At 55.8% G+C, this 27,480-nt stretch overlaps 1 protein-coding gene across 1 annotated transcript in view; it reads right to left on the bottom strand.

Moving 5' to 3' along the window:
• Nucleotides 1–397: 397 nt before the first annotated feature.
• Nucleotides 398–27,480, bottom strand: part of USP36 (ubiquitin specific peptidase 36) — a 33,739-nt gene continuing 6,656 nt past the window's right edge. Inside the window, exons 4-20 of the mRNA XM_021680939.1 lie at nt 22,704–22,814; nt 21,916–22,018; nt 16,794–16,861; nt 16,285–16,355; nt 15,607–15,689; nt 14,604–14,715; nt 13,662–13,802; nt 13,011–13,111; nt 12,185–12,323; nt 9,316–9,981; nt 8,549–8,676; nt 6,108–6,683; nt 5,462–5,673; nt 3,427–3,528; nt 2,695–2,810; nt 2,177–2,327; nt 398–1,866 (exon numbers count right to left, since the gene is read on the bottom strand). Of these exons, the coding sequence (XP_021536614.1) occupies nt 2,196–2,327; nt 2,695–2,810; nt 3,427–3,528; nt 5,462–5,673; nt 6,108–6,683; nt 8,549–8,676; nt 9,316–9,981; nt 12,185–12,323; nt 13,011–13,111; nt 13,662–13,802; nt 14,604–14,715; nt 15,607–15,689; nt 16,285–16,355; nt 16,794–16,861; nt 21,916–22,018; nt 22,704–22,814 (2,861 nt within the window). The 3' untranslated portion in view covers nt 398–1,866; nt 2,177–2,195. The remainder of the gene's footprint in view (nt 1,867–2,176; nt 2,328–2,694; nt 2,811–3,426; nt 3,529–5,461; nt 5,674–6,107; nt 6,684–8,548; nt 8,677–9,315; nt 9,982–12,184; nt 12,324–13,010; nt 13,112–13,661; nt 13,803–14,603; nt 14,716–15,606; nt 15,690–16,284; nt 16,356–16,793; nt 16,862–21,915; nt 22,019–22,703; nt 22,815–27,480) is intronic.

Below are 27,480 nucleotides of genomic sequence, written 5' to 3' on the forward strand. Positions count from 1 at the left end.
TGATTTTCTGGGCCCATCCTTTCCCTTCCCAGTTTGGCCGATGGCCGGGTGTGGGAGGGAAGGGCTCGCCCCTACGGAACAGTGACAAATGCTGCCAACAGTCAGGCCAGGGCTCAGCACCGCCCAAGACACGGCGGGCATGTTTTCCTCAGGAAAAGGTTTCATAATTACATAGTGAAAAGGGAAGAGCCTGGTTTGAAGAGGAGGGAGCAAGAAAAGAGATGAACTCTGTGCTGCAGACAACAACTTCCCTTTTCAACTGCAGAACGTTACAGAAAAATAGGGCCATACAGGAATGAAGGTCAACACCAAAAGAGGAAAAAAAAAAATGCCCTGTCCATAAAGGCACCTGCCTTCCTTCCCTCCCGAAGTGGCAGATGACAAAGCCACAGGGCACTAGGGGTTGCTGGGGGGGGGTGGGAGAGGGGGGACACGACCCTCATCTTTGAACAAGGTGTGGTTAACAGAGAAATCTGTCCTCTGAGAAAAGAGCAAAAGGCTCCCAGACCGGCGGATGCAGCCAGTGCCCTGCTCACCTCCTGCTGGGACCAGAGGCAGCCCCAGTTTGGGCCATGGGCATCATTATTCTCCCCACCTTTTTCAAAGAGAAATGTTAAGAACAGGAAGAAAAATCAAAAAGAACTACCTACGTGAAAAAATTAACATATCTCCCCACCCCCACCCTGAAAATGGAACACTTTTTTCTGATCCCCCCCCCAGGCCCCAGAGCAAGCGGCAAGGCTCGGGTGGCAAGGGGTGCCAGACGGGGCCATCGGTGGGCCTCAGGCCACGAAGAGCCACCGTGGAGGACGGACGTCCACATCAGACGTCAGTCCCTCTCTGCGTGTGGCGTTCTGGAGAAGAGGAAGTGGAGACGTACATCCACGGAGTCACTTTCGGATTGACCTCTGTACCTTCTGCTACTGGGTCGTGTGTCTGTTCTCCGGAAAATGTCACCTTAACTGAGGGTTTCCGTATTTATTAAATTACAAGTTCGCAGGCACAGCTTGAGCAAGATAAAAAAGTGATCTTCTTGAGTCATACAATCATCTAAATTCAAAAGCACTCACAAAATGGAGCAAATAAAGCCAGTATTGGGTATCAGGGAAAGGAAATGTATTGCTAACAGAAGCCACAGACCTGGTCAAAATGCGTGTCTCTAATAAGTAGTAAAATAAAAGGATTCTACCCCAAGACCACCACCTCGATACAGACCCGCGGGCCGCTGTAGCTGCAGGGAAGGAATGGCAAGGCCACCTGGGGACCGACAGCTGCTGGAAAGGCAGGGGAGTCAGCACGCCGTCTCACGGCCCCACCCCAAGAGCCGTCTCTCTCCAGAGATGGGCTAGGGCCTCTTGCAAGGGAGGGATGCACAGGCAGGGCCGCCCCCCAATTCCAGAAAAGGGAGAGGTGCGGTGCGGGGCGGCCTCGGCTTCCTTTCTGAGGGGGACACGTAAGGCATACAGAGTCCCTGCCCCGCGGAAATGGGGACGGCAGGACCGGACGGCGGTGCCGGCCACCAGCAGCAGGAGACAGACGGCCCCCGAGACAAGCCCAGCGCGCTCGGTCACCCTGGGGGCGCTCGCTCACTCGAGGATGTGCCGGGAGGGCTGCGGCCGCCGTTTCCCCTGCTCTCAGCCACAGACCACACGCACCGCTGTCCAGGGTCCCGGCCAGCGTGCTGCCACCTGCTCTCCGCGTCACCGTGGGGCTTGTCACGGTGCGTGCGGTGACGCCCGAGGTCCCGTCCTCCTGCAGCTGGCTCACAGCGTGGGCCTGGCAGCGACGGGGCAACGGGGTCCTCAGCAAGGCCGCTCTTCAGTTCAGACGGACAGGGCCCAGGAAGGGACACCTCGTCTCCCGAGGCTGTGGGGCACAGGACGTTGCTCCTGAAGAGAGGGAGACCCTGGGAGTCCCGCCATCCCTGGAGCGCACGTCCGCACGATGACACGCACCATTAGATGGCGCTCTGAAAACACCCGGTCCTGCCCCACACGTTCCACACCACATGCGCACGCACCAGACACACATGCGCACTACGCTAACGTGCGCCTCACCGCACACACACCACACACGCACGCACCAGACACACACATGCACAAGACACCCCCCACACACCCCCACATTGAAATACAAACCGCACACTAACGCACCCCTACACGTCCCCCACACTAACCCATCTGACAGCAGCAGGGTCAGCGGCGGTAGCTGAGGCTGGTAGCCTTAGCTGGATGAGTCACAGACCAAAAGTTCCGTCTACTCTGAAGTTTCTGGAAGGCGTTGTATGTTCTTTTCTTCTCTCTTTTGAACTTTTTCACTTTCTTTTCCTACATAAAGAAACCCCAGGCATCACAATTCCCGAAAAGGGCTCTCCCCTGGTCCCTGTGGCTCCTCGTGAAGGCTTGTTGGGTGGGGGACATGAGTCTGAATTTGCTACAGAACCAACCAGCTTACTCTTCATGTGGCCTGAGGGAGGTGTCCCCACTGTCCCCACCTTGCTGAGGAAGGAACAAAGCAACCACACATTTACGGTGGGCATCCGAGCCCAGCAGCCCGCCTCCCGTTGTTGTACTTGACCACTTTACAATGTCGCTGCCACTTCAAACTGCCCCAAAGGGTCAAGTCCTCCCTGCCCGGCCCTCGGCGGGGCCACCGTGAGTGCCCTGTCACGCCAGCCTCAAGTGCACCCCATACCTTCCCTCGATCGAACTCTTCATCCCAGTCGTCGATCACCGTGGCGGCGCGGGCCCATCTGCTGTCCCGAATGGCATCCTGACTGACAGCCGACACCTCGCCGCCCCATGTCAACACTACAAAGCAGACACTGAGCGTCGGCACCTTTGTGCACTTGCTTCCAGAATGGTGTTTACGACCCAGACTGGCCTACTCCTGATACATTCAGCATGTTCGAGGGCCACCTTCCGGTGAAATGGACCATGCAGAGAGGGATGAGGGAGGGCAGAGTGGTCTCCAGCGTGCAGGACAGTGGTCCGTCCCTTAAGCGCAAACGTTGTTAGCTCTGTACCACCAGCCCCCCAGTTTAGTTCCTTTCAAACCTGTGCCCTCACCTGAGAGACAAAGGTCTCATGTTCTTTCTCTGAGACTAAGAATGTACAGCCCCGGTGCTGGGTGATTCCCATCCACGCCCTTCCCAAGCCGGCCCACGCCACCCAGAGGCCCAAGATCTGTTCTCCCCGCCTCTGCTCACACCCCCGGGGAGGCAGCATTCTGGATCCTCCCACAGGGACTGGTTCTGGACTTTGTGCAACGGCTGCAGCTCAGGGAGGATCACGGCTGACATTCCTCTACCCGTCCGTAAAGCCCAGTGACTCCCCCCCCCAGGATCATGACACAGCGGGTCCACTTCAGACCTCTGCGGCCCGATGAGTGAACCGTAGGACAGAAGTCCATGCTCGAAACCAGTACCTTTCCTCCCGTAAGCTTTATCTGACGAATACTTGAGCAGTTCCTGGAGCACGTCGGACTCCCTCTCTCTGCTCCAGGACACAAGAGGAGCCGGGGCCTGCCCTGCAATCAGAGAACCGCTTACATACGTTCACCTCGGACGAGGTACTTGATTACTTCTTGAGAGGGGCTACCGTCCAAATCAACTGTTGGAAAAGACTAAAAACCCACCCCCCAAACAAGACTGAAAACTTGCAAGCAGCAGCGTGAGCCCTCGGTCTGATGCAGGACGGGTGAGACGGAGCTCCGGGGGGAACCCGCCCCTCCCACAGGGAGATGGCCAGAAACGAGATATGGCGGGAACTGGCGGGAATGGCCAACTGCTGCTGTCACCACAGCTTCTGGGGAGGCTGCCTCCCAGCCGCATCCTGGAAGAGCCTGGCCACCGAGGACAGCTGCATGGTGACAGCAGAGACCACCCTCCTCAGGCTTCTAGAAACTTCTGCCTGGCCCCCTCTAACCATCTACAACTGCTGGAACGCACTCCCCTCCCTCAGCACAAGCCTGCCCCTGCTCTCCAGGCCTCCAATTTATCAATGACGCTGTGACCTTCAAGCCCGGTCCCTGCCGCCCTCTCCAGCCTCTTGCCCTTCGCTCCACAGCATAGCCCGGCCCAGTGGTCAGGCAGGGCCACCCACATCGCTCTCTCCATCTCTTGGCTGTGAATGCCCTTCCCCACAGAGCCAGCTCTTCCGATCATCAGGATGGAGAGCAAACAGAGCAGGGGCTGGGCCACCGCAGCCCTAGCACCTGCATCGGGCAGTGGGTCGGGAGGCCATCTGGTCAGTGTGCCAACAAAGCCAGGCCCGTGGTCTGATGACCACCGCCAGCCTGCTCTGTCACCACCTTTGAGGAGCCTTTCTTCCATCGTACTGGCCGCCCTCCTCATTGCCCAGCGGTAGTGTTTTCTCATGGGTTTTTTTTTTTTTTTTTAAGGCTTGAGAGAGAGAGAGACAGCACAAGCGGGAGGGGCAGAGGGAGAGGGAGAGAGAGAATCCCAAGCAGACTGCGTGCCGAGCCTGGAGCCCAACGTGGGGCTCGATTCCAGGCCCCTGAGATCATGACCCGAGCCAAAACTAAGAATTGGATGCTTAACCGACTGCACCACCCAGGTTCCCCTTGTCATGGGATTAATGTTGAGTCATAGACTCATTTATCAGGAGTCTGACAAACATAAACCATCCCCAGCAGCCTGTTCACCCCCAAAAGCACAAACATAACTGGATCTCCAGGCTGCAGAGCAGACCTCACAGAATCTGCCGCCATGCTGGATCCCTTCCCAAGCAGGTGTGACCTTCTCTCCCCTTCGCTAATGGACATGCTGTATCAGGACAGCCCAGCCGAGCCTGGCCAGCCCTGAAGGAAACAGAACCAGGAGAAGTCGCTTAGCCATGGGCACCCAAGCCCTGGGGAACAGCCGAAGCGCTGGGAACCCCGAAGGCAAGAGGCCACGTTGTCTTCAGAAAGGCCCAACTTGTGGTGCCTGGGTGGCTCAGCAGGTTAAGCATCTGCCTTCGGCTCAGGTCATGATCCTGGGGTCCTGGGATCGAGCCCCGCATCGGGCTCCCTGCTCAGTGGCGAGTCTGCTTCTCCCTCTCCCTCTGCTGCTGCTCTCTCAAATAAATAAAATCTTAAACAAAACAAAAACACCCTAACTATAAAAACAGGCAGAGAAAGGTTAACTTCTGAACCCGACCTTTCAAGTTCAAGAATCACAAAAAATCTCCAGGCTGAATGGACCTAAGTTTTTAGGGAAAAGTTTAGGCAGGAAGAGCCTTGAATCAGAAGAAACACTGTATTCCGAGAATACGTAAGAGTAGTTTGGGCTAACTGCTTTGCCAGATGGGGAAGCTGCGACCCACAGGGCAGACAGCCTGCCCAAGGGGACAGACTGAGGGCAGAGCTGAGGGCACAGGTGTGCTCGTGGGTGCCCCCCTCCGGCGCATACACCTACGTGGTCCCCGGGCCCAGCCCCCTGCTCCTCGCGGGCGCATACCTGCTCCGTCCCCGGGACGCCTGCCGTTCACAGGCAGGGAGGGCGGGCTCCCAGGGAGAGCAGAGCCCCTCTGCCTCTCGCCCCTGCAGGCTTCAGGGTGCTCGTTCTCTTCTACTTCCTGCCATGACTCCTGCTGTCTTTTTTTCCTTTTCTTTTTCCTCGGAGATGCCACAGTGGCCTCTAGCTCGACGACGTCCAAGGGAGAGCAGCTCCTGGGAAGTCAGAGTCAACAGTCAGCTCTGGGCAAACTGAGGGTGAGAGTGGGGTTCAGGTCGATACCCCGGAACTGCCAGCTGGCACGTGCCACAAGCCCACAGAAGAGCCACCCCAAGAACACCCCGCAGACAGGAGCAGGACAAAGCACGCCAGCTTCCAGGGCGACAGTCAAGCCTGAGAGAAAAGCCCACAACTGCACCTAACCCGGGCGAGTCGTCCAGGCCAGATGACGCGGCTGCAGCGCCTGCCGACCCGGGGGCACGTGGCCACCTGCACACTCACTGCCGTCCACTCACATGCCCTTCGAGACACGTAAGGATACGGTCCTGTCCTGGAAGGCTGGCCAGCGCACTGGGGTTCCAGACCCCCCACCGGGGACGGGCCGCGCATCGCTGGGGGAGGTGCCGGGCGGCCTGGCTCCCGCTCTCACCTGTGCCACGGTGGGTCCCGCGGGAGGCAGTCTTCCGCACTGAGGCCCTCCGCTCCCTTCCGTCTCCTCTTCCTGTTGCTCCCAGGGCGGCCGTTGGTCCCGCTCCCCCCCTGCCGGCCGTTCTCTTGCTGCCGTCCGCCCTGGTCCTCCAGTCTGTCGGCGGGCACCTCTGCCCGGGGCTCCGTCCTGCGCTCGAGGCGCCAGTGCTGCCTCTGCATCTGCCCCTCCTGCGGGGGGGAGGCGTCCACGGTCCCCGCGCGCTTCCTCTTCTTCCTTCTCCTCTTCCCCGGAGAGGCTGCCGCTGCTGCGCTCGTCTCTGAGCCCTGCCCCTGGCTCTCTCCCCTGCGGTTCCTTTTCCTCTTCTTACCGAGGCTCTGGGGGGACCTGCCGGCCTCTGGCAGCTGGTGTGAAGGGGCCTGGGAGCCCCCATTGACCTGAGGCAGGAGAGCAGAGGCGGGGGAGCAGCTCTGTGGGTCTGACGTCCCGGGAGGTCGGGGGCTACTGGACAGTGACGCGGAGCGGGCACCGACGGGGAGCTTCAGGTGGCTGGATGGTGGGGGAGCAGGTGAAAGCGCCCTGTGGGGACACGCTGCTCTGACGCACAGGCAGGCCCCTCCTGCCCGCCCACAGCCCCCTGCCCGCCCAGGTGAGGATTTCCCATGGTCCTCCCCCGCCCCCCGTGTGAATCTCAGGTACGCGTAAATTCCACTGACTTAAAAAAGCGGAAAACAACAAAATCCAAGTTTACTGAAAATCAAAGTAACCAAAAATCAGAACCTTTTAGTTTCCCGTCACCAAACAGTTCAAGGTATTTTTCCAAACTTGTACTACTATCTTTCTTAAAAGATTTATTTATTTTAGAGAAAGAGAGCGAGAGAGCATGCATGTGAGCAGGGGAAGGGCACAGGGAGAGAGGAGAGGAGAGGAATCTCAAGCGGACTCCCCGCTGAGAACGGAGCCCGACACGGGGCTCGATCTCACAACCCTGAGATCATGACCTGAGCCGAAATCAAGCGTCGGCCGCCCCACCGTGCCACCCAGGCGCCCCTAACTAACGTTATTAATTTCCAACACGAGTCTGTTACGAGAAACTTCTCTGAATTTGCCCACAAGCCCCAAGGTGTTCACACCCGTGACACCAGCCTTGCGAGGAGGGCCAGTGCAGGCCTGTACATCGTGCACTAGGATCCCCCTCTGATCTGGGGGCTCCGGACAATCAGCTGATCACACAGCGGGACAAGGAAGGGGCGGGACTGGGAGCTCTGTCAGGTTAGGCTCTCTGACCCGCCTCCCGCCAGCGATGTGACCTTGCAAGAATTAACCTTCTGCTCTAAGCCTCACTCTCCTCCTTCATGACCGAGTGACCATAATGCCGACCTCAAAAGGTTATGGAATCAAACAGGACTACCGTTACGAAACCAGGACAGACGCCTACACAAACCGCTCTACCACTCCGTTTACCGTCTTCTGGGAAGTTTTAAAAAAAAGTCTCTACGTCAAAAAAGGAAAAAAAAAAAAAAAAAAAACCCCGCAGTAAATACCTGGCACGCTTAAAGACCTTCCACATGCAAAAATATTGTGCTGGGTCCAGGCCGACTGTGAGGGTGGGAGAGGCCGGGTGATGGGAGCGTGAATGCAGCACCCAGCCCGGAGCGGCCGAGGGTGGGGAGGACACATTAGCGCCCAAACCACCCAAACCACCTCCTGGCTTCGCCCAGCTTCCTTCCTCCCTCCCTCCCCAGCTGCCAGGGGCTCCGTCAGCCACCGGGCAAGCGTCAGTAACTCAGCTGTCTGCTACTCAACACCCCAAGGGATATAAGCACCCCGTGTGTCACGGGACGGGAGGTGCGCCTGTTGGGGAGCCTGAACAGGGCTCCCAGAGAACCACACCTCCCCGCTCTGGACAGCCACCCGAAGCTCCAGAAGCCAGTGCGAGGGGACAGCCAGGGGAAGCCCATGCGTGGAGGCTCTGTGCAGGGCTAAGGAGTCCGAGAAGAGCCCGGGGAGCACTGGTGGGAGATACAGAATGATCCTGGCAGCAAGACACCCCTCAGCGGGGTCACAGGACTCTGGGTTCACGCAGGGTCCTTCTGGGACTCCTGCCCTTCTCTTCTACTCTGGAGTCCTGTCACGAGACTGGGGAGGGACCCAGGGCACATCCCCGTCCCCGCATGGACATAGCAGGTGGATGGAAAATGAAGACAAAAGTGAAAAGATCAGGACTGCAGAGACCAGGCTGCCTCTGACCAGCCAGAGCTCCTCTACTGGATGGAGAGAGAGAAAACAAGAAGAAGTCGGTGCAGGATCCACCCTGTACCTGTCCAGCCGCACACCACTGTCCATCCCGCAAGGCTGGAGACCATGTGCATCTTCGCCAGCCAAGCACACGCTAAGCACAGGGGAGGAGCGGCCGGCCCAGGGGGCCTGCGCCCGCGGCTCACCTGATTGCACAGACAGGCCAGGAGGAGGCGGCGACAGGGTGAGTGGTTTTCCTGGGGTAGGTGAGGTCGGACAGTGGTGAGAGGGGTGGACGGAGGTCATTGTCGGCTGCCCTCCGCAGGGTGCTGGCCTGCAGTTATTGACATAAATAAAAACTTGGTGGTCTAAAAGAGGTTGCCGTGAGTGAAGAGGGAAAATAAAAATAAAAAAAATAAAAAATAAAAATAAAAGAGCCCAGAAAGGAGGATGAGGGGACAGAAGGAGAAAAAAAAGGGGGGAGGTGGGGGAGGGGAATGGTAGAAGAAGAATCAGAAGTGTTTTTGGTTAGAAACAAAAAGGAAAAAAGGAAGGAAATTTAAACAAAAATCTCAGCATAGTTACATCATCGAGCTTCGTGCTGCACACAGAGGTGCCAGCCAGCCCGTGTCTTGTGCGCCCCCCGCGCTTGGATTCCCTGCCAAGCCCACCGCACCTGCCCCATCTTCCCCTTGAGGCTTCTTTAGGAGATTCTGTCTATGGACAAATATGGGGACCTGCCGCCTCTCCCCAACCCCCAGCAGCTGTATGGAGTATCACATCAGGGTCCCCCAAACTCCGCCTCGGCCCCAGGACAGCCCTGTGTAGTCTGCAAATGCCTACAACTTCGTTGCCCTGATCAGGGGAGGCCAAAGGCCTCAACACAATTCCCCCACTCTCCCCAGACTAAAACCAAACCTGCTCTGTGAGCCCTAGAGACACACTTCCGGCGGGCAGACTCCCACACACCCACCTTCTTGGCAGAAAGGGCCAGTTTTTTGGCTGGTGGAGGAGACATGATGTTTGCGGGCTCGGTGGTGGTGCTGCTCAGGACAGGGGACTTGGGCTTCACCACCTTGGGGTCGTCTCCATCCGGCAGCGCTCTGGAGTGTGTTCCCTGAGAATCCCCCAAGTGGGCTGCTCTGCTCCTGGGTGTCTGGGGGGCCTTGGTGGGGTCACTGCTGGAGGAGTGCTCTGGGCTGGAGCTGCTGGAATCCCTCCCATCGAGCTCGGGGCTCTCGCCACCTGCCTTGGGCCCACGCCCGTTGGCAGTCACTCTGGCCGGGAGCCTGGGTGAGGTAGAGAGGGCAGCACCCCTGCCGTCCCAGGAGCCCTGCCTGAGGCTCTCACTCCTGCTGCCGCTCCCGTTGCTGGTCCCATGGAACCCCTGAGAAGCTTTGCGTGACGGGGAGAGGTGCTGCAGGGGCGTCGACTTCTTAACTTTCTTTCCAGGCTCATCCAGAACGGTTGGTGCGTGGGGGGGGGGTTTGGAGAGTCGGGGGGAAGGGGCCCCCACGGGTGGCTTTGGAGGAACGTATCCATTCTGAGACTTCAGACCCGACACGGAGCCGTTCCTGGAAATGGGCACGCCAAGCTCCTCAGTGGCCGGCAGCTTCTTCATTGGCACAGAGTCCAGTCGCTGGAGGAGAGCAGAGGACACGATCACACCCTGGAGGGAGTGCAGGCTGGCGGTTCCCACACAAGGTCAGAGCACCTTCTGCAGCAGGCAGGGTGTCTGCTGAGCAACTCAAGACAGATTATCTACACGGACACATGGAAAAGACACCGCTTCTTCTTTGAATACTTTCAGTGTTCTCTGAGTTGGGTACATGGGGGTATCTTTACAGTCACCTTTACTGAAAGCAGGATGTTTTCATCACGAGTGAAGAAATACAAAAAAGCATAAAGAAAAAAAAGTACCAGAGTTCCACCCCACTGCCCAAACTAAGTGCACCTTCTGTTTGGCCCTGATCTCCGGGACGGCTCTGGCCTGCGGAGGTGCGCCCAGTTCCACCTACGCACTGCCTGAAGCATCGTCCTGCGCACCTGGCGAAGGTCTTTACGTGTGACCAGCACCCGCCTCGCTGCGTGAAGCTTCTACAACCTGCACGGTCTCCAGCTGCCGCGGAAATGAGCAGCGCCCGACCAAGTACCCCATCCTTCTCCTCCACAGACTCCTCACTGCCGGGTCTGAATCGTTGGCTTGGTTTAAATGCTCTACACGGCCCGGGTCTGTGCTGCTCCCCATTCCTGCCTCCTGACTAGTGCGGGGTCTTCTAGAGTCAGAGCTTAACAACCACCTGATTGGTTGCTGAACATTTCCATGAACGACCAACCAACAGACTAAACCTTTTTCCCTACTTGGGAAATTCCCCGCTCGTGTTCAGGAATGGTTACCAGGCTATGGATGCTTCCACGGATGCTGATGCACCCTGTGCAGGGCACTCGCTAGCGGTACTCTCACCGGCAACAAGCAGCTCTTTTTCAAAATCTTTGCTAATTCAACACCATTGCTGGCTCTTACTACATTAACCCTAACACCCTGTGATCTGAGCTCATGCGGACGAGCCCTTTATGTACTAGAAACATGAACCTTTTGTTGTACTTGCTGCAAATATTTTTAAAGTTCTTTTATTTCTAATATTCCACACACAGAAACTCAAATTTTAATTTATCCAATTATTGTTTGTTTTTCTATACTTTCTGTCTTACAGTCTTCTCTCTTCTGGAGGCTTGCTGAGAATTCACTTCTACTTTCCTCTGAGTTTCTTCTCTTTTTCCTACGTTTAAAAATAACTTATCCTTTACTTACGTTCTCTCTGAAGAGAACGCATCTTCCTGCTGCACTCAGACCTTCTCGTTGGACGTTTAAGTCTGTGGAAGCGACCGTAGTATGTGTGGCACGTTACCTCTGTGGTGCGAATGTGGCTGGCCAGCAGTGTGGCCCCGTGGTACCAACCCCTGGCCTGGGCCACGGTGACAACCCCCCTGGCCATCAGGCCGTGGCTTTTCCTTGCCACGTCAGCCCCAATGCCTCTATTTCTCACATGTTGGAAGGGAAATGCAGATTTGCGTAAGGACCAACGCCCTGTGGACCGTGAAGGCCCCACAGCCTGCGTTCAGATGTGACCTTCAGACTGAAGGGGAAGGATGACAAACGCAGTCAGCAGAAAGGACCGACCTGTTTTTGAGTTATAAACTGTGTTGTAGTAAGGAAATTGCTCACTACTCTGCTAATAAAACTAATCTGTAGTAGAAAAATTCAAATACACAAAAATAACTTGAAAACGAGGGTATTTCCCAATTGCTAACATTTTCCCATATTAGCTTTCTCGCTCACTCACTCCACGTATGTGTGTCTATGCATGTATGTGTGACGTTTCTTTTCCTAAGCATCTGAATATATTTTAGACACAATGTCCCTTTACTCCTAAATATGTCCGTGTACATTCCTAAGAACAAAGATGTTTTAACATAACCACAGCATAATTATCAAAAGCAGGAGATTAACACTGCTAGAAACTGTCCACGTTTTCAATACTGAATTGTGAGGACAGAAAGCACTTCTCCCCAGATGCTTCAGGTTGAGGGTGCATGGCAGCTGGCCTAGGACACGGGCACGCCGAGTTACTGTCTGATCTGCTCGCTGGGTCAGGCTTTCTCATCACTGTCCCTCCTCCTCCCCCAATGTCAGCTCGCGACCAATTTGAGAGAGAACATGGAATAAAACAGGACACACGGAGCTCTCCTTCCATCGGGCTAAGTTCCCGAGCATGAAGAGGTCTGGGGGCGCTCCATGGTCCCAAGAGGCACAGGCAGGAAGGATCCTTTGAAACACGTACCTTCCCAGTCAGCGGGGAGCCAACGGCCCCGTTGCCAATGTTCTTCTTCAAGTGGTCTGGAACCACGCCTGGATGGCCGGGAACGGAGGAGACAGTCCTGGAGAGGGAGCCGTCAGGACTCTTCTTCGAGCCTGGAATTCTGTGGAAGGAAGGGAACCAGTCGGGGATGTCTTACTGAAGCCCCAGAGGCGCCCCAGAGAGAACCCCGATGCCCGAGCGTGCTTCTCTGAATTCCCACGCTGCCTCCACAACAATGTGGGCTTGTCACAGAGCCTCGGGGATCTGCTCAGCATGAACAGAGAGCCCAGCAGAGGCGGAACCTTCCAAGACTAGACTCTCGCTTTTACCAGGAAGCCAGAGACCCCTCAGTCACTGCGCCCAAATTCAGCCAAACAGCCACAAAGCAGCAAAAATGCCTCCAGTCTCCACATCCTCCAACCTCCAGGTTGGTGACAACCGGCCCCAAGAGAAGGTGCCCGGCTGCAGCCTCTACCCTCTGACAGGTTCCTTCGCTGCCCAGAGGAAGATGCATCAGCAAGCCGACGCCCACACACATCTCATCTGGGGCAACAGGCAAGAAGAAGAGGTAACTTTCCCGTTTCTACTCAAAGTCAGCTTGGTGTGGAGCACGCAGATGGAATCGTGCTCGGACCTTCCCAGAGGCGCCGGCTGTTCCTCAGCAGCGGGCTGGCCTGGTCTAGAGGAGCACTTCCCTGTGGACGCCCCCCGCCCCAACCCCGGTGAGCTCTCCATTATGTGCACACAGGAACAGGCCAGGGAGAACAGAGGGAACGAGCTCACGGGGGCGGGGGCAGGAGTTACTCACCGCAGATAGAAGAGCACGTAGGCCTGCTGGTTCAGAACCACCTTGATGTTGCTGGACTGGACCAAGGAATCATTCATTTGGTACCACTGTCCGTTGCTTGCCTGAAGGAGCACAGGGTGTAGTAGAAAACAAAACGGGTCAATCAACGTGCATCCCATAATCCCTAGTTTTTAAAGAATGAAATAAAAAATCTGCAGTTAACTGCTGCATCTATCCACGTGCTAACGAACTAGCAATGACCTCACGTTAAAATGTCTAATGCTCGTCTGGCTCTGAGTGTGACTACGAAGTGTGCTTTGAATCCCTGTTCCCTCCTGCTGCCCCAGCAGATGCGAGCTTTCCCCTCTGAAGGGTATTTCGGGTCTGAGCAGCACAGCATCTCCCACCAATACACAGCCTTCCCGAGCCTCCACCAGGGCTCCAGCATTGGGCCCTGCAGGCAGCCCCTCTGGGGTCCCATCCAAGGGCAAGGACCCTAGAGCTCCTAGTGGGATGGGCTTCAAAGACATCTTTGCCCTCCATTCCCCCAAAGCAACAACAGGCCCTGAACACGACGACAAACAAGGCTACTTTCCACGGAGGCCACGCCTGGACCTGTACCAACGGGCACCGCCACGCAACGCAAGCGCGCCCGCACGCGGGGGCACTGACCTTCACATAGCAGTAATAGTGGCCCGCGTGGCAGCCATGGCCCGAGTGGACCAGGACCGCGTACAGCCCGTACATGACAGGCTCCCCGCTGCTCTGGGACATATACGGACGGATGTTCAGGAATTCCGGATAGCCCACATCCTGGAGAAAAAGCAACACAGCTTATTAATAAAGGCTCTGAGAAGGCCTGCAATTAAAAAGGACTGCTGAACTTCAGCTTGGCAGTTCCCAAACTTGGCTGAGCACAGACCACTTTCAAAATACAATACAGCTGTACGTACAAAATACACTATCTTGTAAACATACAGCACAAACATTCTGCGGAACACCAGTTCGGGAAATGCTAATACAAGGAAGCTCCCATCACTGCCAGTGAGGAAGCTGAGGCTCTGACAAGTGCCTTGCCCCAAACCATCTAAGTCGGCTCTAACCACTTTTATGATACGGCATCTTCTATTAAAATGCCACTGTGCACAACACCTGGTGGCCTCGGTCGAGGGAGCATCCGACTCTTGATCTCGGGGTCATGAGTTCAAGCCCCATGTTGGGGGTAGAGAGACAACTTAAAGAAATGAAGTAAAATGAAATAAAATGCCATTGTACAAAAGTAAGTTTTTATTCCACCTCCCACAAAAAGCCACGCAACAGCACCTGGTGGATCAGAGCCCCACAGTGCAGTGGTCTCGCTCATTCTGAAGGAAACCTTGAGCTTCTGCATGGGGAACATGCCACACACAGGCAGAGGTTGGCAAAAGAACCCAGTAAGACAGTGGGTCTTGAAGTTGACCGTGCGCGACAACCACTTAGGGATTCTGCAAACATGCAGACTCCTGAGCCCTGTCTTCCAGAAATTTCCAGTCACTGGCTCTGGGGTGGTGCTGGGAACCTGTATTCCTTAAAGGCTGCTGACCACGCAGATCGGACACCACGGCGAAGGCTCACCTTCGTGATCTTCCCCCCACTGAAGTTGGCAAAGCGCTTGAGGGAAAGGGTTAAGACGTTGGATGTTCTGTGGATGGTGAAGCGCTTGCTGGCTGGGACCTTCTTCTTGCATCTGTGAGGAGGGTGAGAGGAAAGGGATCAGCTGGTGCTCTGAGGAACGCTGTCCTCATGCGGGCCCACAGCAGTGACAACTGGCTCTGTCGGCACAGGGTCTCCTTGGCTGAGGCATGTGCCGTCTGCATCCCGAGACGTGAACCCCCGCGACTTGAGTGAAGGGAAGCCAGCGTAGGGAACCAAGGACCAGGGGAAAGCTGGACACCACAGAACAACAAGGAAGCTCTTTCCCACGGAGAGCACTAGGTCGGATGCACGGGAAGCAGCCCTGGGACACGGGAAGGAACGCCTGGAGCAGGGCTGGCCGAGCGAAATCACTGTGAGTGAAGCCGGAAGACACGGAAGTGAGGGGGAGAGAGACGGAAGAAAGCAAACAGCCTCTAGGGCATGGAGAGACGAACTCAGAGAGGGGGAAAAGCAGTGTTTTGGCACTGGATAATCAATTTGAAAAGCGTGATAAAGAAAACTATTCTTTAGTGGTCGCAGCTTCTGGAGGGGCTACGCATGAACTACAGCCCCCACACGCTAAGTCTGTGCGGCCCTCAGGAGACCCGGGCCACCAAAGGCGGCTCATCTGGGACGCGGGCCGACAGAGGCTGGAGCCGACGGCCACGTGCGGTCCCCTCCCCCCTATGTGCCGCCGCTGGGACCCATGTCCCCAGTGAGGAGCGCTCAGAATGGTGCCTGGCACATCCAAGGCGATGTAAATAGACGTCAGCTGGCAAAACCGCAGCTGCCCTTCATCTGCGCCTTTGAGAGCGTCTGAGCTCCGCAAGGGACTAACGGCGGCCCTGAGCAGGGACAGCCCGGCCGCAGTGTGGGCCAGACGGCTTACTCGAGGTCTTCCCCGACGGCAGGCTCGCTCTGCCGGGAGCAAAACGAAACTTACTTTGCACACATATAGGCGTTCTCTCCGCTCAGGACATCTGGTTTCACAAAAAGTTCCAGAGCACGCACAATATTAGCAGCTTGCTGAGGAGGACAAAAACGGAATCGCGTCAACGGAAGAAAAAGGCTGACTCAAGAAATGCCAACTGTAAGGTCTCTGTCAGGCTGAGGCAGCAAATCCCAGCCATCGGCCCGTATCCACACCAGCCTGCCGGCTGCTGCCTTCGGGCCCTCACAGGCCGTCCTGCAAAGGAGCAGGGAGCGGGCGGCCGAGCCAGTTCTACAGACATGGGGCCCAGCCTGGCAGGGCTCCCCTGCGCCCCGGGCACTGAGGACCCCGCCGCGGCTGCAGCCACAGAGAGCTGGAACAGGACGAGGGCTGGCCTCCCCAGGGCACGTGTGTGAGCGGCCCTGTGCCCTCCATCTACGGTGTGCTCACCCCTCATGCCTCAGGACACAAAGCTGCGTTGTATCTTCCTGTGTTAAATGAGAGGAATGCGCACAGGGAAAAGGCTAGAAATCAACGCGCAAAAGCAGCGGCCTACTATAAGGCAGCAGCATTCCCAGTATTTCTTTCCTCATCTACCTGGGTAATATGCCCTCACTGGGTCCCCTGCTCCCTACCCCCCAGACTCCCCGGCCGAAGGCAAACACGACACAGCGGAGCTGTGGGCCATACCCGGATCTCCAGCGCTATGTCCAGGTAGGGGTCATATGTGTCCGAGACGCTCTTGCACACCGAGCACTTCACTGCAACGAAATACGGAGGTGGTGGGGCGGGGGCAGGTGCCCCTAGCACGCCACCCCCAGGTCTCTAAGATCTAGCCAGCCCTGGTGAACGCCGGTGTCTGTGCACAAGGGGACGTCTGTCCAACCCAGCGCCTTGCTGCCCAGCCCAGTGACAGGCCCCAGTTCCCAGCTGAAGAGCAGAGGGCACGTGTGAAGAACTAAGGAACTCAGAGAAAAATAATGCCACCCTCCTCTACCCGTGCTGGAAATCCTGCTCCAAACTTCCTCCCGGGAACAGCGAGCCCATGGGCAAGGGTGTGTTTCAGAGGAGGCTGGGGCCTCCATGGCTGCCCTAGCTCTGTCCATCAGGAAGGGGCTCCAGCTGGGCATGAACTCCTAGTCTTTCCTGGTTAAGGTTCTCATCCTTGACAACAGGGTAGAGAAAACGTCTTCACTCACCACGCGATCTGAGATAGCCTCCAAAAATCTGATGGACCAAAGTAGTAGCCTGCGTTTGACGATCCAACCTGGAATGGAGACCACAGCCTTCAAGAGGAGGCCAGGAGGCAGCCCCTGCCCCTTTCATCCCCAGCCCAGTGCACCCTGGGGAAATCCCACCACACAAATGTGGGTCTGACGCGCTCCCCCCGGTGCTCGGCAGACCCCCAGCTGTGCCCCGCTGCTCTGATGGGCCCGGGCCGCGCCCCACCACTGCCCCCTCAGGCCTTCAAGACCCCCGTGCTCTCCACAGGCACCTCGCCCTGCACGTCACAGGAAACGAGAGGCTGGAGAAATGCCCCTAATGCCCACCCAGTCCCAAGGACAGAAGCGGCCCCCCCACTTGGCACCCACCGCCCACCCCCCAGCTCACCCCGCCTCAGTCCTGCATGGTCAGCTCCGCTCCTTGCTGGCTGTCACACGCCCGAGCCTCTTATCTGAAGAGGGGGAGCGAGCAGGACAGAGCCCCACCTCCGCATCTTTTGGCAGGACAAGAGCTGTCACGGCGTGGGCTCCAGGGTCAGGCCGGCCTGTACTCGAATCCCCCAGCCCCGTTCACCAACCAGGAGCTGAGGCTGCCCTAGGCCTTAGCTGCTGCTGCTCACCTGCCCCACAGAGCTGCTAAGCTGAGCGCCCGCACCCCACAGCTATTCATGTGACGGAGATTCTGGGAACACCACCCTGTCTCAAGCCTCTGCTCCTGGTGTCTGCCTGCGACCCACCGAGTCTGGCTCTGACTCTCGCCTCAGCGTCCTCCTCGGGGACACAAACCCAGCCCCGGACAGAGCAGGCGCTCTGTCGCGGGCACGCACCCCCCTCCGCCAGGCCGGTTCCCTGCGCCCCCGGCCCTGCAGGGGCTTCTCCTGATGCCCTGACTCCCGGGCCCAGCCAGGCGCTCGGCGGTGCTGCCTCCCAGCGCTCTCCTCCCCACCCCCTGCACACACCACGTGGCGCCCTGCGCGAGGCCCCCCTGCAGTGTGAGGCAATGGCCACGGGACCAGCCACCACAGTGCTGCCCACACTCCGGGAGCTCACTGAGGAGCGGAACTCCACACAGCGGGGGACCAACACAAGGGCAAGTTTCTGTTTTGCAAAATTAGGAAATGAAAAACCAACTGCCACCGTGTATTTTCACCACCGTTCGTCAAGAGGAGGGACATAATCTCAGCACAAACTGGAAGCTTGTGGCCAGCCACAGGTGACGGCGGCTGCTGAGGTCCAGGGGGCCCTGAGCCGGCCCGGCTGTTAGAACAGGGGCAGCAAACCACCGCACAGAACCCGCTCTCGGGACCCCGAGGCAGAGCAAGCTCCAAGCTCAAACCAGCCGTAGGGAGGAAATAAAGCCAGATTCTAGCAAGACGTCTTCCGTACCCCTGCCAGAGCCCTGCTGGAGATTAAGGCCGGTCTGGGGAGCACCGAGGCAGAGACCAGGGACTAGAGGTGACCCCAGAGTCACCCAGTATCCCCAGCAGAAGCCTGCCAGGTCCTGAGACACGTCACACCAGGGACCGTCCAGCGCTCGGGCTCCGGGATCGAAGGCGCCCTGGACTGAGAACCACGCGAGCCCCCAGGCCCGGGGCGGTGCCGAAGTGGCCTCAGCCCCACACGGGCACTGCTGGAGGGTAACAGTGAACGAGAATCACAGCACCTCAGCTGGTGAAGATTAGCCCCTAGAAAGCAAGCCCAAGGCAGATGAAAAGAGCCATACGAGATACCAAGCTGACCTAAAGACCCTCAGACAAGCGTTTGGGGAAGGAAAGACCACCGTAAGAAGTTTCAAACTAAAAATAAAAAAGGGCAAATGGAGAAAGTTAACTAACATGGAGGGAAAAGATGAAATCACGTCAGGAATGAAGTGGGAATTCCAAGGGGCCCAAGGGAGAAGAGATTCAAGTGAACACGGGGGAGGGGAGCGACACGGCGGGAAAGCAGCCGGAGGGGAAGTCGAGGAAAAGAGCTGCCAGAGAGAAGGGGGTCCCGCAGGAGACTGCCAGTGACTGGAGACCCTGACACAGGCCGTTAACACAGAACCAATACCATCATGTGCTCTGGGGGTGACAGGACTCTGTGAGGAGTGTCACCGCTGACGACAGGTGGGAAACCACGCGGCAAGCACGACATGCTGACGTACGTCTGCCTAATTCATCGTCGTGCATTCTCAAGTCACGATACTCAAGCCGAGCTGATCGGGAGATGACGGCGTTCGGATGCTAGTGCTCTTGCCGGCAGAAACCGTTTCTGTGCACACGATGCTGGAGTCGACATGTGCCGCAGATTCAAGCTCTCATCACTGCTCAGGTGTCTACCAAACTGACCGACAACGATCAGCTCGAAAGACGTTCCTAGTGAAACCATCAGACTTCAAAGAGTAAAAAAAAGATCCTGAATCCTCTCAGTAAGGTCCCTGCAAGGTCAAGAGAGGGACTGGCCTCTGGGTTCCGAAACCCCGCATCGCCCAGCCCAGGCCGCCCGGACGCCCAGGCAGGAGGACAGGCCCCCCAGGCCTATTTAATGGGGGAAAGACTGAAGCAAAGGTGGAGACAAACGTGGGAGGAGAGAACAGTAAGGTAAGAGATAATGTAACTAAGAGGCGGGTGAGAGAGGAGAGGGAAGGACAGAGGTGCTGGCCCCCCCCCCCAAACACTGACAAACAGAACCAGAAAAGAGGAGCAAGGCCATGCACAAGGGTGCGTGGAGAGTCGTCACCCGAACGGAGATACAGGTCTTCCTGAGTACCACACGAAAGCTTAAAAATTAACGTGTAAAGGGAAACCAGAGAGAGGGAGAAACACAGCCAATGCGCCGTGTGTGATAATTAAAAACCTCAGCATCACGGCCAAGACCAAACCTCAGTCGTCACAATAAATGCGAAGGGGCTGAACTTGCTTATGAAATAAACGGGCTTTCAACAAAGATATGATGGTTGTGGGTAAATGACCACAGCCACGTTCACAAAGCAAAAGCTCCAGGAGGCACAAGGAGGCGGGCGCCTGCCAGTGACGGAACAGCGAGCACCATCCCGGTGAGAGACCGAGGCGGCAGGAAGCGAGCACGGGCAGGGAAGGCAGCCGGCAGGTCTCACGGCAGACGCGCACCCGGCCACCCGGCCAGCAGGGCAGCACGCCGCGTCAGGGGCGCCGGGAACACGTGCGAACACCGGCGTGTACCGGGTCACAAAGCCGGTACCAGCAAGGTCCACAAAGCAGAAATACTAGAAATACTCTCCGCTCGCAAGTTCAACTAAAAATCTCTAACAAAACCAAAAGGAAAAAAAAGCCACTTCCACCTGCAAGTCAAATTGAATCATTCAGCTGATGTGACCCTTCTTTTTTCTTTTTATGATTTTATTTATTTGACAGAGACACAGCGAGAGAGGGAACACAAGCGGGGAAACGGGAGAGGGAAAAGCAGGCTTCCCACAGAGCAGGGAGCCCGATGGAGCCCGATCCCAGGACCCTGGGATCATGACCTGAGCCGAAGGCAGACGCCTAACGACTGAGCCACCCGAGCGCCCCTGTTTTTTCTCATTTCACTAAGAGCAGCGACACCTTTCTCACGGAGGGGTGTGTGGAAAGCATCCCACAACGCCCTGCGCTGGCTCACCTGACGTCAGCCGCACTCACCCTTCCTCCAACGCACGGCCACTTCTGTGTCCTGGACCACGAAGGGCACAGCGCCACCCACCCTGCTGCCCAGACCACAAACCCAGACGCAAACCCCAAACATCCACCCCACCTACCGGCCCATCCCTGAGAGTCTGGGTAACGCGGCTGGCATGGCGGCAGGGTCAGCTGCCGTCCTAAACCTCCCAGGGGTTTCCACCGCGGGACCAAGGCTGGGAACCCCTGCCAGGGACGTGCTGTACCCACCTGCATGGCAGGGAGGCCTTGCCTAGGACCAGCCACATTCCTTGCCTCCTCCCTCCCCCTATCTGAGCCCTGAGGGGACTCCTCCTAGGAAGGAGGCCTCCTGTGGGTAGGAGCGCAGCACAATTCTTCTGGGAATGGCTCCCACAGAGTCTGTCCACTATAGTACTTACTACGTGACCTTCTAGACACGGGCCAGTATCTGCCTCCCCCCTCACTCTCTGAGCTCCTCCAACTCGAGAACCCAGTCTTTCCCTGAAGTACCCAGTGTGAACATAGTGCCTGGCACACAGGGGGCTTCAGCAGAGAGCTCAGATCATTAGCCGCAGCCCGGGGTGGGGAGAGGCACGGGAAGGGCAGAACCAGTGTCTATCTGCCTGCAGGGACCTCGCTGAACATCTCAGCACGGCAAGGGACAGATGCCAGAGGAACCCATGGAAAGTTTTCTCAGGGTTTAAAAAGAATTGCATCACTGAGACCAGAGGTTGCCCACGATCACTGCTACAACTCGACTTTGCTGAAGGACGTTCCGGATGTTTCCTAAGCTGTTTAAGGGGTATTTCCAGAGTCCAGGACTCAGCTCTACCCTAAGCCCAGGGAACAGCCTTGGAACAGGGAGCATTTTCGGCCTATTTCCTTTTGTCTGAACCCAGGAGCCAGGAGTGGTACAAAACCATCCCTGACCGTAACTGTTTCACAAAAGGGGAGGCACGGCACGAAGTCAGCAACCTGTCATATGCGTTGGTCTCTGCTTTCAAATCGAAAATGAAGACGTAACCACACAGAACGCAGCCTCAAAAATTGTAAACCTCCCACCCTCAAACGTCCCTGCGTGCTTTCAAGTGCTTTCATGAAGATGTTGAAATTCCTACCACCCCATCCTCTGTATCAAAGTCAGGTGATTTTTAAAAGACGGGAAGAGTCTAGGACAACAGCCGAAGGCCCTCAGAAAGATCTGCCAGCATCCTTCCTGCAGGGGGCTGCTGGGACAGGGCCCCCCCCAGGGCCTGGCCCCGCCAAACCGCCCCTGGTGAGGAGGGTGTGTGGGGGAGGCCGTGCCCCGGGAAGCAGGAGCGGCCCTGCATCCGAGCTTCAGCAGGTGCAGGACCCGGACACAGGTATCTACAGAGAACGCCCGGGGGAATGGAGGGGTGGCCGCCTCCGTGGCGGCGGGGTCTGAAGCCCCTTAGGAGAGTGGGTGAACGGAAGGCACGTACTTGGCACAGCCGTTCAAACAGGCCTTCTGCATGGCGTCAATTGTGTACCGGAGAAACTCGTGTGCGTCCTCCTGGTTTCCAAAGCGGAAATGCCGAGCAATCTCTAAAGAAAGAAAGAAGCATCAGCCTGGCAGGGAAGAGCTCATGCCTCCTCCCCCAGTCACCCACTGCTGTGTGCTAATCACCGACCCCCCGCTGTGCCGGGGGTAAGCGGCAAGTGAGGGGATCAAGAGCTCGGCGTGAACTGTGTGTGTGTCCCAGCCCCGCGTCCACACGGCAGGTGTTTTCTCAGTGAGACCCGAGGGCCTACACTCTCCATACTTAACAGCAAAGCATGGATGCCACACAGCACCAGCCACTGAGAATGGGAAACCCACCGATGAGCCAGTCTTCCAGAAGCCGGCACAGAGCACAGGCGGGTCACAAGGACGCTGCACAAGGTTTCAGAAACCAACTGACCCATGTCTTCTACCGAGTGAACAGGAAATCTGTGCTAACCAGTCCTGGGACGTTCAGAAGAGCCCCGGCCTCACCCTCCTCCCTGAGACACAGCTCCTGCCCCCCAGCTAGCCCGAGCTTCCCCACCCTTCAAAGGGAGGTCAGCACTCCCCTCCCCCCGACCCCGCCCCACACCAGCCTCTCAGTCTGCACTACCATGTGCGCCAAAGTACTGTGACGTGAGTTAGGACTCCTGCACCTCATTGCGGACTCCTCCCCGCACCCCCAACGCCCCCGCACCCACCGCAGACTAGGGCTTAGCTGCCATCTGGTCAGGAGTCGACTCTTACTTTTCAGATCTCGGATGAAGGAGACGGGCTTGATGGCGTTGCCGCTGTTGGCGAAGGCCTGGACCATGTGGTTCTGCATGACGCACAGCATGCAGAAGCTGCCCTGGTGACCTGCATGCGGGACGAGGGGGTCCTGGTTCGTCAGAGCTCCTGACACACTCCTGATGCCCCTGCCCCCACACAGCTCCCATCCAAACTGCGATCCCAACACTCACCCCACCGCCCCGGGTTCGCGCTGACCTGTGTGAGCTCTCTCCGCATGCCCTTGGTGCCAGTTACTCATGAGAAGAGTAGTAAGTCTGCTTTTCAATCTTCTCTAACCGCTAACCTGTGTCACGTGGTCAGTGAGAATGTTTTAGGGATTCCTGACAACCCTGAGTTTGCTCCTCCAACGGGGGAACCTCCACTCTTGCTTCTAGACAACACCGCACTGCTGTACCTCGAAGCTTGGCAAGCTTCCTGCACACAGACCCACGAGCTAAGGGCGTCCGCTCCAGGAATTGCCCCATTGCACACAGTCCCCGGTGACACGGCTCTGCGTCCGGAGAGCATGGGCAGCCTCGCCATGCAGCTACAGACAATACGGAAACGGGGTCCAGCGGGCCTCGGTCCGCCAGCCCCTGCCACGTCTGAAACTCTCTGCTGCTCCTTGGGCAGCAGGCTGGAGAGCAGTACATTTAACCCTTCCTGCAAATTAGGAGACCTTTTAACTAGCAAAGAGAAGTACAAAGCCCAAACCACTCAGCTCCAACCCAGCTGAGGTGTTCTGCAAGTAAAACACTGCTGTCACGGTGAAGTCCCCTGTTCGCGCTGCCCACACTCCCCCACCGGAGGTACTGCTGTCTCCAGCCAGGTCCTGACTGCTCCCACTAACATGGTTCTTGCGCTGACCCATGTGTATACTCGCACACGGTGTGTTTAAGCTTACTTTACACAAATTACGCCATGCAGTACGCACCGCTCAGCGATCGGTTTTGACGAAGCTCTGGGTCCTTCTGGTAGGCTAGAGGACCTCACCCAACAGAGAGACCACAGTTCACTCATGTGTTCCCCACTAACACACATGGGCCCTTGCATGTTTCTATTGCAAACAACCCTGCACCTGTCTCCTTGTGTCGAACCTTCTTGAAGGCGTACCCCCACAATAGGCCTCTGGGTCCAAGGGCAAGCACATCTTCAATTCTGCAAGCTACTGCTGTCTCAGATATGCTCCAGAACTGCCCAAGCAGACCAGTCGTAACACAAAATGCACCACAAACCAACTGCTCTCCGCTGTGCAACAGCTCTCCTTACACAGTTACTCTGACCCATCTCAAAGCCAACAACGAAGCGGCATGTAGCCCGCTCACTGTATTTACAAACAGAACACAGCTCGTGTTGGCAAAGACGTGGACGGACGCGAACCCCTCCCCGCGCACTGTTGCTGAGGATGCACACTGCGGCAGTGGCTGTGGGAAACAGCAGGGCGCTCCCTCAAAAAATCAAAAACAGAATTCCCATATGATCCAGCAATCCCACCTCTGGGTTTACACCCGAAAGAAATGAAAGCAGGGTCTTGAACAGGTATGTGCACCCATTTTCACAGCATTATTCACAAGAACTAAAAGCCAGAAGCCAAGTGTCCATCAACAAATGAATGGGTAAGAAATGTAGGATGTACACACAGTGGAATATTACTCAGCCTTAAAAAGAAAAGCAAATCTGACACCTGCCACAACATGGATGAACCTTGAGGACGTGATGCTGCATGAAGTCAGCCAGTCTCAAAAAGATCAATACTGGGGGCACCTGGGTGGCTCAGTTGGGTAGCGTCTGCCTTCGGCTCAGATCATGGTCCCAGGGTCCTGGGATTGACCCCCACATCGGGCTCCCTGCTCAGCGGGAAGCCTGCTTCTCCCTCTCCCACTCCCCCTGCTTGTGTTCCTGCTCTCGCTGTCTCTCTGTCAAATAAATAAACAAAATCTTCTAAAAAAAAAAAAAGAGAGAGATCAATACTGTATGATTCCACTTAAACGAGGTAGCTGGAGTCGTCAGGTTCACAGAGACAGAAAGTAGGATGATGGGCGCCAGGGGCTGGGGGAGGGGGACAGGAAGTTAGTATTTAAGGGGCGGAGTTTCTGTTCGGGAAGAGGAAGGAGGTCTGGAGGTGGATGGTTGCACGATAATGTGAATGTATTTAATGCCACTGAGCTGTACACTCAAAAATGGTCAATTTTGGGGCATCTGGCTGGCTCAGTCAGTGGAGCATGCAACTCGATCTTGGGGTCATGAGTTTAAGCCCTACACTGGGCGTAGAGATTACTTTAAACAAATCTTTAAAAATGGTAAGTTTTACATTACATACCACAGTACAAAAAGGTTTTATCTAAAAAAAAATGCTACTATATACACTACCCCTTTGGAGGGATCTTGGAAAAACGGTTTATGTGAGCACCTTTACATAAAGGGAAGGCTTTTACTTCTCATTTTAGAGCTTTTTGGACTCTTCTAACCATAACCATTTATTACTTTTATTTTTAAAATGACAATAATGGCTGAGGGGGCTCAAATTTAGGCAAAAAACTAAAACATGTTATTTAAAATAACTTAAACATACGCACTCACCAATGCTGAACAGAGAGCTCCCACCTTCCTAATCTAACTCAGGTGAGGACATGACTCTGTCAGCTGTGTGGGAATCACACCTCTAATGATCACGTACAACACTGTAGACCGTTAGCCTGATAAATCATCACTCCTAAATAGGGCCAGGAACAATTTTAGCCAGAAATTCCTGAAACAGGGATTCCCAAATCGTTGGCAATATGCAAGACTGATTTAAGTGGCATGTGGACAAACACTTTCTTCAGGTAATTAAGAAAAATAGAACATGAAAGTCAAAGGGTGCCTGGGTGGCTCAGTCGTTAAGCATCTGCCTTCGGCTCAGGTCATGGTCCCAGGGTCCTGGGATCGAGCCCCACATCGGGCTCCCTGCTCAGTGGGGAGTCCGCTTCTCCCTCTCCCTCCACTGCTCCCCCCTCTCTCTGTCAAATAAATAAATAAAATCTTAAAAAAAAAAAGAATGTAAAAGTGAAATCCATGACTTCTGACTTTTGGGACCTTGCTACTTCAATTTGGAGAAGAATGTGCAAAAGGATAGAATTTAATCCTCCTGCAAATTTTACATGAAGTGTTTCTTTTCGGGGCTCCCAGCCGGCTCAGTCGCTGGAGTGTGTGACTCGATCTCAGGGTTGAGTTCGAGCCCCATGTTGGGTGTGGAGAGCACTTAAAAATCAAGGGTTTCTTTTCCAGCTCGATGCTGGTGCGGAAGTGGTCTAGTACGCAGCAGGACTCGGCGCTCCGGGCCACACGTACAGCAGCCCTGGTGATACTTCTGAGTCCTCGAGAGCCTTCAAATAGCAGGCATTTGAGGAGCAAGAGAGGACAGCCCGAGCCCAGCTGGGGTCACTCAGAGAGCCAGGGGGTATAGGCCAACAAATGCTAAGACTTAACACTTTTACTCTGAAAAAAAGGAAGACACTAAGGTTAGCATTTCAGAGTGATGCGGACGGACACTGGGGCGCTCACAGGAGAGGCGTCCTGAACCAGGGCAAGACGTCCCGCTGCCAAGAGGGGCCGATCCTGGCTGCTCCCGCCTCACGCCCTCACTCCCACGGGCTGCAGAGTATGTGTGGTGGGTTACGGGATTCCCGGGTGTCACCTAGTTTACCTACACTAACCCTAATCAAGCTGACGAAGGGGCCTGCCAAGGAAGCAAAACCGGAGGGCAGCGCACAGGGAAGCAGGGTGAACAAGAAAATGGCAGCGCTACCTAGGTCTGGAGAGTAGGGTCTCCTCACCAAAGTCATGAGGAAAAAACAAGAGCACCGGGGTGCTGGGGGGCTCAGGTGAGTGTCTGACTCTTGATTTCAGCTCAGGTCATGATCTCAGGGTCGTGGGATTGAGCCCCGCCTTGGGCTCTGTGCTCAGCATCTGAGTCCACTTGAGATTCTCTCTTAAAAAAAAAAGGGGCTTAAAAAGACAAAAAACCACAAAGACAGCCCAGTTGAGTCTTTCTAAAAGTCCACCCAGAACCCCTCGACATCACCAAGGTCACTACCAGAAATAGAGATTTATAACCAATTTCACCTGCAGTGGGCACGGTACCTCAGTGTGTTAACTCTGGCCACCACAGAACCATCACAATCGCAAGATGTTTTATTAAAAATGCTATTTCCATCACATGTCACCTTTCACGGATTTAAAAAAACAGAACGAATCTCCCTGAACACATCACACAATCCACTTTTATCCTAACACTGCTCCTCACTTGCTCCTATCTGGTCCTGCCTCTGGTTCTATCCTGATTCCCTGACTTATTTTCATTGTTTACCAATTAAAAAAAATATATATATTTTTTAAGTCTTACCCCATATGTGTATACCTAAACACTACAGCGTCTTGTTTTTCCCTTTTTTTTTTTTTTAAGATTTTATTTATTTATTTGAGAGAGACATAGCGAGAGCAGGAACACAAGCAGGGGGAGCGGGAGAGGGAGAAGCAGGCTTCCCGGCGAGCAGGGAGCCCGATGTGGGGCTCGATCCCAGGACCCTGGGATCACGACCTGAGCCGAAGGCAGATGCCTAACGACTGAGCCACCCAGGCGCCCCTTGTTTTTCCATTTTATAAATAGCAATTCACGCTGTACGCAACCTTCTGGGACTTTTCCTTCACTGGATTATTCAGCCCCGTGCACGAGCAGTCCTTCATTCCCCTGCCCCGCTGCACGCTGTTCCTC

The sequence above is a fragment of the Neomonachus schauinslandi genome, chromosome 15 (genome assembly GCF_002201575.2).
Source record: "Neomonachus schauinslandi chromosome 15, ASM220157v2, whole genome shotgun sequence".
Lineage (NCBI taxonomy): Eukaryota > Metazoa > Chordata > Mammalia > Carnivora > Phocidae > Neomonachus > Neomonachus schauinslandi.